Genomic DNA, 10,761 nt, shown 5'->3' with positions numbered 1-10,761 from the left:
AGAGAAGCATGAAGAGGGAAGTTAGCTAGAGGAGAGATATCCTAGACAACGACAACGACTAACGTTAAAAACTTTATATTCTTGAGAATTTTGATATGGCCGACACACGACATTTCCAATGAACAAATAACATAGACTAGGGAAAAGGAGAAGGAACGCGCAAAGTCCCGAATTTACATCGGAAAAGCGTTCAAAAGGTGCCGAGAACTCCGCCGGCAGAAGGGCTTCCAATCCGAAATTCAGGTGGCTCTGTTTTTGCTGGGCAGGGTAAATTTGGTTTTTCTAAATGGTTTATGACTGTTTCAGGAAGCATGGAAGGGAGGGGGATGGGGGGATGGGATGAGGAGGAGGGAGGGTCTAGCTAGCCTCCGTTTTGTTTGACAATACTTTGAACGTCAACAAGAAGTGACGTCACCCAACATCGCTTAGAGCACCTTTAATGCATAATGATGCATTTAAAAGTAAATGGCCAAACGGATCTTTATAAACGTCCACATTGCTATTGCAGATGAAATATAACACGGATAACATTACATAAATATTTTTTTTATCAGGTTAAACTTTGATTTGTCACACAAACCTTTATCTAAACCTCTCACCATTGGACTCGTTTATCCGCCATGTTTTGTAGTTTTTTTTAACACTTTTTACTCATGTTTGTAGTTCCTCCTCCAAAGCGCAATGGGTTGTGGGCAATATAAGCCGTTAGAGTGTGCACGGATCCACACTTCGTAAATTCACCATAAATTGTAGACCATCTGGGGACTCCTGACATACTCTTTTTAACACACTATGCTTTGGGACACACTTATTTTAATCTCACATACTGTTTAGGATGATCTGTTTAGGACTGTCTATGTATGGACATTATGACGCAGGGTGATATATGCCACATAGGGAAGAGAAGACCATCACAAATACAAGTTCTGTCATGAAACTCTAGATGGTGCAGGCTGATAGGTCCTTAACTCAATTTGCGATCACATTGTTATCTACATAGTGCAGCTGATTGGTCGCTGTGGCATCAATGGCCAATGAGCTGCTGCTCAACATTAAAATACCTGCCATTGTTTGCTGTTAGCAGTCTGCAGCGCGCTTTCAGAAACCCTCCATCTTCCCCAGCTCCACCTGTATAGATCTGCTACGGGGGTATTTCATGTGTTATATGTGCAGCAGCAGCAGCATGTCTTACATACTCACAGCAGCATGTTTGTGAAAGTATTGGCAGTGGCAGGTCTTATTTGCTCTTCAGCAGCAGAAATAATCATTATCAGCAGCAGCAGCCGAGCTGATCTGTTCCGCCAAGACCAAATACATTAACATTCCCACATCCATTACCATTCCAATCTCTCAGAGAGTTGTCATGGCAAAACATTAGTTTCATGCCAACTTTAATGTACTTTTTGATCATTTAAAAAGAAAATCTTCAAGCTCTGAAAAGTTTGACAAAAATTATTTGACAAAAAGCATATTATCTGTGTTCATCTTTATAAATCAGGTCTAATCAATTAAGGTAGATATAACAATAGTTGAACTTATTGTATTTTGTGTCTATATCTCCCTCTCCCCATTTCACAACTTTGATAACCCTGTTTTGATAGTCACTGTCTATTTGCCGTGGGATCTTGATATGTGGCATTCAAATGTGTTCTCACCCATGTCATTTCCTCTTTGGACCATCTATCACAACAAGTTGCACAAGTGCCTTTTCACTGGTCACTTGCCACTATTGCTAATGCAAATTGCATTTGCATGAAAACTTTTTGCCTCGTGGGCCCATCCTGCCCTTGGGAACTGAGGCCGCTGCTGCTGCACATATCGACAATCAGATTGAACCCCAGTGTCAAAATGACAATATTCCTGCCTCTATGAATTGATCTTGTGTAACCGCTAGGTCATCAATTACTCTATGTATGTCATATTTCCATACTCACACAATCAATTAAAGAAAGTGATGACAGATTTTGACACAGGAGCTGGATGAGCTCCGATGCTGTTCTGTTTCCCAAACATGCAAACTTGATGGTGGCTGCTGACACACAGAGCATATGAATTCAACAGACCTTACTCACATACCCAAAGCATACCTCTATTAGTGACTAAATCAGATGAACATCAAAACAATATACTAAAAACAAAACATTTATTTCCCAGGGCACCTTCATAAGTTTGACAATGTTAACAGTATGGGAAGATATATTTTTATCCTAAAAAGGAGTGCCAGTTCACTTGAGACCATTTTCTGTTTTTTCTGTTTACGTTTGGTCAATGCAAGGTTAAATGCAACTCCATGGAAAAATCTGTCCCTGTAGGCATCTGGGCATAACAGAAATTGTGATAAAACACTGCAAAATAACATAGTCAAATGCAATAGAATGATAATGGTGCGAGGCGTAGCATTTGGCAGATAAGATAAAGAGCTACAGTCTGGACAAATATATGCCTATAAAAGCAAGCTTTAATGATTTCAGATAAACCTGACGTCAGTGGAGTAGAGCTTGTATCGAGGAGGTAACATGGAAGAACTTACAAAGCACACGTACTCTGGCCAAAACATTAAGCAATTTTTTTTTCTCTGTCTTTCTCCTTTTACCCTCTTAGTTTATGAGTCAGTGCCATGTAATCCCATGGGTGGTGCAGCAATCTGTAGCTGTGCAGACATTTATGAAAACTTTATTATGGCTTATAAAGCTGAGAAAAACAGGAGCATTGGCAGACTAAGAGAGGAATTCTCTTATGTTATCACAGACAGTTTGTGCTAATATGCAGCAAGAATTGCTAGTATTCATAGCAAATATGAATTAATTCTAAACTTTGGAGAGTCCAAAAGGAAAAATAGCACTCTAAATATCTGCAAATAATGCTTTGAACATACAATACCTTGCAAAAGTATTTAGACATTTCTCGTTTCACTTAATTAAAGATTCCACATCTATTCCATGTGATGTTTTAAAGCTCTTTCGAAGCAAATCATTTATTTTTAACGTCTTTTTATCTTTCTCTTTTTTCCCTTTCTTTTTTCATATACACGTACGCCCTAGTTTTTGTATAGTAATTTACTGCTTTGTGGGTGTGTGTGATTTTCCTCATTTGTAATGTGGTTTGGATAAAAGTGTGACTTACCAACTTACCTTGATAATTTATATAATATTTATAAAATATGTGCAGAATTGAATAGTCAGGAGCAGGTTTTGAACTCGTTTCTGTTTAAAGAGGTTTTACACATAAGACTTTATAGACTTCTATTATTTGATGTTAGGCTGCACAGATTAGATCAGTCGGAACCGGGAACACTCCCCATAAATCCTGATGTACTCGTTACATCAGAAAAAGAATGGCATCTACGCTAATATTAGTCTCTCTGTTTATCCCCAGGTTTACTGCAGTCTGCCAGATCCAGGCCGTATCCAGATCTGATGAAGGACCTGTGCCTGGACGTGACAACAACGCAGTCCTGAAGTGTCAACTAGTCTCTCCCCTGTGAAGGCCTCCCTCCCCTCCCTTTACCTCTCTACAGATAAAGCGTTATCGGGATAGTTACGGTTCACGTGGCTATGTGGAAGCGATAAAAATTCTGTATTATACATTTTAAGGCCAGACAAGTAGTTTGTTGAGGGTTGGTTTGTAGGGAAGGACTACACGCCTGTGCATATATATTAAAACGCACATACCTATAGACTGAACTTGTAATACGCATGTGCACGCCATCAGCGTTCTCACAGGTTCGCGTTTTTAAAGTTTGCGTAGAAAGAACTTGAAGAGTTTTCTGTTAAAACGGTGTTGTGTTAGCGGCCCCTAAGTTAATAACTAATGATCGTTGCGACGGAAGTGAATCAATCAAAACTAACTTTAGCTGGACAATAACTTTATTCTTGAGCTGCTATAAAGCCAAAACAATCTCTGTAACTTTAATTTCCTATTATCACTGTAAAGCTGCTTTGGAACAATCTACATTGTTAAAAGCACTATATAAATGAAGATGACTTGACTTGACTTTGAATTCTGGCTGTCTATCTATCTTGGCTGTCTCTTTTTAAGAAATGGCTTTTTTGGGAACACTCTCTATAGAGGCCAGTGTTATGCAGTGCTCTCAGTATGGTGCATATTTTCTTTCAGTAGCTCCAACAGTAGAGCAGGGCACAAGCAAAGTCAAGGTCATGGGTTCGATTCCCAGAGGAAGCAAGAACTGATCGAATGTGCAAATTGAATACAATGCAACGGGTCCTATTATGCCCTTTTACGAAGTCTTGATTTTGTTTTTGGGTGTACTAGAATGTTTTCATTCTTGATTGTTCAAAAAAAAAAAATTATTTTCCACATATTTTACATTATTGCAGCACTTCTCTCCCCAGTCTGGCTCCAACACATCGTTAGTTCCTGCTTTGATGAAGCCCCTCCTTCTTAAATACGAAATGTGCCGTCATTGGTTAGCTGGCCCAATGAGTTGTGAACGGCACCACGTAGCACGTGTTCGAGAAAAGTTCCCCTCCATAACAGCGAGTTTTGCTCAAATATTAAGGATGGCGTCAATTTCAAATAGGTTCGAGCCCGATTCAGACCCTGACAATGTTAATGAACAAGAGGATCATGCAGAAAATAAGTAAAATTTTAACCACTCTAATTTTGTCCACCTAAGAAGGCCAAACAAAGGGGTTTTGGAAATGGGGTGGAAAAACTGCATCTCTTCAAAATAGCAGCAACACTCTTCATCTTCTCTAGCACAGCTTAACCAGGCCTCACTCCCTTTTTTGGTGTATTCTGTGGGTGCAGGTTATTTAAATGAGTAACATTGTGACTTCATAAGACCAGGGGAAAAACGGGTTGTAGTCCAAATGAGCTGTTTGTTGTAGTTCTTGAAAAGGGGATTCTGTTAAATAAAATATCTCCCTTTGGAGTGGACTTTGAGCTTTGTAACCTTGCAGATCTCTCTCTCTTTTTTTTTTTTTGGTACTCAAACAGCAACATTACACAATTGGTAAAGTGGAAAAGCATAATAGGACCCTTTTTAATGCATAAATGTACTTTGTTCTCAGCTGTACTGTGTACCTGCTTGAGCTGTGTCGCAGTGGATTCTCTTTAATGAATTTGGATTAGTTTATCTCTAATCTCTTTTGAATGACCTCAAGTAGGCTATTTTCCCCACAGCTGTTCTCTAAAAGTGAATAAAAGGCTTTTAGTTGTTAAGGTTTTATCTAGAAAATGATAAGTATTGTTTTATTGATCACAGAGGACAACAGCAAGGCTAATTATATGTCCAGTGTGTAGCCTAGGTATGCCAATATTTTTCATATGCGATTATGCGCAAAACAGGGTGTGAATAGTAAACACCACATTTGTGTAGTTTTAACCACGCCCCAATTAATGGGTTTATTATTAAACCCATTTCTTGATTATGTAAATAAGGCTTTTGAATATTTCACAGTCACAAGTTGGCTACTTTTCGGCTTCACACTAGCCTATACAACTGACGTCGAGAAATCATTAATATGTAGGTTTGTATTAACATATTCAGCACCTCACTGGCTGTCCTGCAGAGAGAGAGAGAGAGAGAGAGAGAGAGAGAGAGAGAGAGAGAGAGAGAGAGAGAGAGAGAGAGAGAGAGAGAGAAACGTGAGGCTCGATTGAGAGCTGACCGTGTTTTCTACAGGAAACAAATCAGAGAGAGGGAGAGAGTGAAAATGCTGTTGTAACCGCTGTGTTTGTCGCGGTTTTGTGAGTGTTTTCCTGGAAGCTGACGCTTAGCGAATCACGCCAATCTGGAGCCCCGTTTGTTTAGACCCGGGAATCTAAGCTAAAGGTGTTTATTTTGTGTTTTTGGAGGCGTGAAGCTCGAGACTCCGCGCAGAATGACCGTTGACTGGCCCGATCTGCTTATCGTTCGCGGGCATTAGGTAAGAGCACTTATTTACACCGATCATGGCTGAAAGAAAAGCAGATAGCATAACGTTTCTTTTGGGCACTCACAAACAATAAGACATGCTGTAGCTTAATTTTAGTCCGTTAAATCGCCCACATCATGCCTAAATCTGATTAAACCCAGCGAATTCAACCTAAAGACTTCTGAGAGCTTGATATTGTACTTGTTCTTATGTTGAAGGAACTATCACTACCTCCGTTTGCTGGCGAAACAAACAACGCATTTGCCTTCGAGGGTCTTTTGGCTCGAAATGAAGAGAAAAATGGCATTGCTGGCAGTCCGAATGCTTGTGTTGGGCTTGTGGATAGGGGGGCAGTCAGCCACTGCGGGAGAGGGACAATCCACTCCGGCCACATGCTCTCCGCTGTGCCGCTGCGATGAGGACGGAGGAGCGGACTGTTCTGGACGAGCACTGACCACTCTTCCCACCGGCCTCAGCGCTTTCACATATTACCTGTAAGTTACTACAATAACGTTTAACAATCAAGTTCATGCTGGGAACAAGTGCATAATGAATGTAGAAAACTGTGTTCTAGACGTATTTGGCTCCCATATCTAAAAAGTCCTTATTAAACGTTACATGTTTTTTTTTTTTTTTTTTGTTTTCTTCAGTAAACGAATTACTGTAGAAATACCAATAACAGCATGTAGCAATCCCGCAAAATAATGACTCAAGTCTAGTTCATGCATTTACGTAAACTAACCATAATTTGTCTGCCTAAAACAAGTTTAAATTTGTTTTCAGTCTTCAAGTTAATAAGATCATTGATCATGTAGTTTCAAACCATGATAAACTCTTTTGTGACTCAGAAACACACCTTATCCACTCACTTTTATTCACAGCATAGCACTAAGCTGCAGTACAAAATGTTCAAGATTAAGGGTGAAAAATCCAAATTAAGTAGTTTTGATGGACATGACTGGCAGTAAGTAATCATTATTACAGAACAAATATTAGCTAAATTTCTTCAGAAATTCATAGGTGAGATTTTTAGTTTTGTAGCTCAAAGTCCATTTTTGGCCGCTTTTGGGTAGGTTACTTTGTGTGAGTGTAACGGACTAAATGACCCATGCGGTTGATAAAGAGAGGGCTGCTCATCTATTATTGAATGCAGCCAGCCTTTAAAACCATACCAGCCTGCTTTTAAACCCATGCAGCATAAAAAAGGTAGATTTTGAGCCAGTCATATATTGAGGTGAGTTGAGGTGCTTTTCTATATATAGGGCTTTCCACATTTGTCTTTCTCAACAGTCTACTGCTGAATTATTTTTTATTTATTTTTTTTGCAGTGCACAACGGACACTAGTATTACATCTTTCAGAATTTTTTTTACGATTACATTTTCTTCATTTTTGAATTTAACTTTGAATCACTGATAATCCAGGAGCCCTCCCACATTAAAAGACACAAGTAATTTAAGTATGTGTAAGTATACTGTCAAACAGTAAGCTTTACCATTACTGACTAAAGGCCTGTTCACAATAAGAACTAAAACTATAAAGAACTATAACAACTAAATTAGCATCCATGCCAATGCACAATAGTATTCTTTTTTATTATAAGCGAGATCATGCAGTTATGCTGTCTTTATTATGTGGTTTTAAATGCTCAAGCTCCTTGAAGTCGGTTGGATTCTGATTGTCTCTCAATGTTTTTATTGTTCATCAGCTGGAAAAAAAAATTGCTCTGAAAGTGATTCCAGCAATATCGTGTGGCCTTATTCTCATAGAATTAGAATGATTATTAAAACTTTATAGTTATTGTCCTTGGTGTTAATGGGCCTTAATTCTTGATGCCGACTCCTTTGGTCTGTATCAACAAGCATTTGCATCATCCGTGCATAGTTTGATGTCTCACCGGTTGACTTTGAGAACTTTTTTCTGTCTGTTAATACAGAAAGGCTGGTTTATTGCTGGGCTGAGCCAGAGCCCAGTCAGTGTCTGTGGCACGTGCGAATCATGTCCCTCACCTCATTAGACTTTACCGGCATTTTTTGTGCCTTTACTTTGTTGTGTGTTACTTTTCTGCCAAATTGTTTAGAAGCAAGTTTGGAGGTGAGTGTTTATTCTGCAGCTCTCTCTTGGAGCCCATACATTTTGAAAACAGCTTGACTGGGCTCTCGAAATATCTCTGCCAAGCTGCAGCATGTAACTCAACGCCAAGCTAAGTCCAGTCTGGAGAAGCGATAAAGCCAGAAATAAAGCCACAGAGTTAACACTAGCGGCGGCAGTGGTCATCTTAGATTTCAGTGAATTATATGGAAATAGGAGGGATGCATGTGTAGGCATCAGCAGGATGCTAATACTCCCGATTGGGTTTTTTATATATATATTTTTTTATATGTGAAACATTTTGTTAGGCAGTGTCATCATTATAACCAACAGCATGTTGTTAAATGTTTCTTGACCAATATGAATCAATTCACCAGCAAGCCACATTATATTGTTGGACTAGGGGGAATTCAGGTAAGCAACAACCACATCTCAACATCCAAATAACAACTGATGGATAGAACCTGGTCTCTGTCCTATATTTTTTTCTTTTTCAACAATCCGTTACACTTATGTGTAAGTCACAATAGGGAATAAAAGATCTGTTGCTACTTCCACTTAATGATTTTGAAGACTATAAAATTAATGTGTGACCGTATTATCTCTTATTTGTAACATAGGCCTACTGGTTAATCTGGAAACTGTTAGTGATGAAAGGTGTCTATATTTAAACAGTTTGTGTTTTATTGTGGTCCAAGTTTTGATAAAATGCACATTTCTGATCAATCCACAAGTGATGATGAGCAGATGATGGGACATCTGTCAGTCAGTCTGTGTGGTAATAGTCATAAGTTGTGAAATGCGCTGCCACCGCTCCAGCCGTATTGCTGCATCCGGCTGCGTCGGCCTGCTGCACGCTTTACTGCATTTCTGGTATTTATTTATGTAATTGATAATAGTTGGGCTGTTCTCTCTGCCCGTACTCTGGGTTGCCTTCAGCTGTCGCCACACTGTCTCTCCCTGCAGAGAAGAACAGAACTGGAGAATTAGTGAGAGAAAGGACAATAGAGGGAGGGAGTTGAAGTTGAAAACTGGTAAAGTGACAAAGAAAAAATATGTTGGAGGATATCAGGATTCGGAGGGTCAGAGAAAAAAAAGGGAGGGAAACAAGTGTAAAAGTGTGAGAGAGAGTGGGCACAGTCTGGTTGATAATTATTCTCTAGTCTAGATAGCAGCCCTCAGTGGGGTTAATATAGTTTGCTTACTTCAACAGGTTGTTGCGCAATACTCCAGGTTAATCATACTCTGTTTAGGTGGAGTATCGTAGCAGGGCGAGTGAGAGACTTAGCACCAGCTTAAGAAACAAATATGCACTGTAGTATCGCTCCACACCAGAGAAACTTTGACCTTGACTGAGCTGTATGGACAGATGTAACTATATACTTATTTAACTCCCGATGCAGGTGGTTCATAGCATATTACAGTGCACTTTGGCCTTGATAGTGTTTTAACAAGCACCCAGTAAAACAAATTCTGTTAGGTTGTATTGATAAGTGCTTTCTTAGTTGGGGGTGGGGGTGAGGGTGGGGGTTGGGATTTATGCTTAACTCATATATTTGAAAAAGTATTTTAGAATGTTTTTTTCTTGTAATAATTTCAAATGTCTTACCTAGTTGTTTGTTAATTGTTTTACTTTTGTTATTCACTTTATCCCCATGAAGAGACCCTTGCTACTCACTTCTTTCCTTACTTATCTTGTTCTTTTCCAGTAAGTTTAAAAAAATATATCTTTTTTGTTACTATTCAATTGTATGTCCTTCATAGTCAAGCGCTTGACTCCTTTATTTTTGACCCATGCTACTTTTCAATTTACCTTGCCTCTTTTTTGGTGTGCCGTCACTGGCTGAAAGAATTTCCCTTGTGTATATGTGTGTGTGCGCTGGCTTAGTGCAGTGGGGATATCCCCCCTTAACCGTCTGTCCACACGCCATTAGCAAACTCTTGCCTCAGTAAAGCCCTTCAGCATTGAGGAGCTGGAATGTGCCTTTGTGTCCCATTAACAAAACAGAGACGCCATGTTCTTTTCCATCTTAAAGGCTGTGAGAAGGGTTTCACGTCTACAAGCTCAGTCAGATGGAACCGGCAGCACCATTTTTCCACACCTTTCCCTGACTGAATGTATAGAGCGATTAGTGATCTTGTTTTTTCACATTCACGTCTGAAGACAAAACCGTTTCTGTCAGAGGGTACATGACAGAAAATGCTGGTAGGGTAATGCACTTTTAATGGTGTTCGAGAGTGAATTAGAGGATGAAAGTTTGTCATTGCTCTTCTTTTGATTTAGATTTTTTTGAGCAGGCCACCAGAAAGAGGCACACACTTTTCTTGATTCTGTCAGATAAAATTACTAGGGTGAAAACTATGTATTACCTGAACCTTTGAGATGCAATGTTTTATCTGAAGATGGTTTGTATGCCTCGGTGTTGCACAAATGATTTACAGCTCTAACTGATGTTATGTGGTGAATTGGGATGGTTCAGGATAAAGGTTGTTTTATATGCACATGAGCACAGGCAGCCTTCAGTCATACCTACACACACACACACACACACACACACACACAGACACACACACACACACAGGTCATGAGAAGAGCTCTGAAGGAAAAGAGGGCCCTCTGTGTTCTGTGTTCTGGCAAAGACTTTCTCAGCCGTTACAGGTGAAGCCTCATGAATGTCTGTGACTTCATTTTCGGTTTTACAAGAACAACTTTGCGTATCCAGTTTTAGTCCCAAACATTGAACTTAATACAAAAAAAAGTTTTTTTTTTTTTCAATCCAGAAATGTTAATT

The 10,761-nt window shown here is 39.4% G+C and overlaps 1 protein-coding gene across 1 annotated transcript in view; it reads left to right on the top strand.

Moving 5' to 3' along the window:
- The first annotated feature begins 5,599 nt into the window (after positions 1 to 5,599).
- lgr4 (leucine-rich repeat containing G protein-coupled receptor 4) overlaps positions 5,600 to 10,761 on the top strand; it is a 67,461-nt gene continuing 62,299 nt past the window's right edge. The window contains exons 1-2 of the mRNA XM_081359826.1: positions 5,600 to 5,891; positions 6,098 to 6,373. Coding sequence (XP_081215952.1) covers positions 6,168 to 6,373 — 206 coding nt within the window. The 5' untranslated portion in view covers positions 5,600 to 5,891; positions 6,098 to 6,167. The remainder of the gene's footprint in view (positions 5,892 to 6,097; positions 6,374 to 10,761) is intronic.

Source organism: Scardinius erythrophthalmus (assembly GCF_964197995.2).
Source record: "Scardinius erythrophthalmus genome assembly, chromosome: 2".
In the NCBI taxonomy this organism is placed as follows: Eukaryota; Metazoa; Chordata; class Actinopteri; order Cypriniformes; family Leuciscidae; genus Scardinius; species Scardinius erythrophthalmus.
This window is presented reverse-complemented; position numbering and strand designations above follow the sequence as displayed.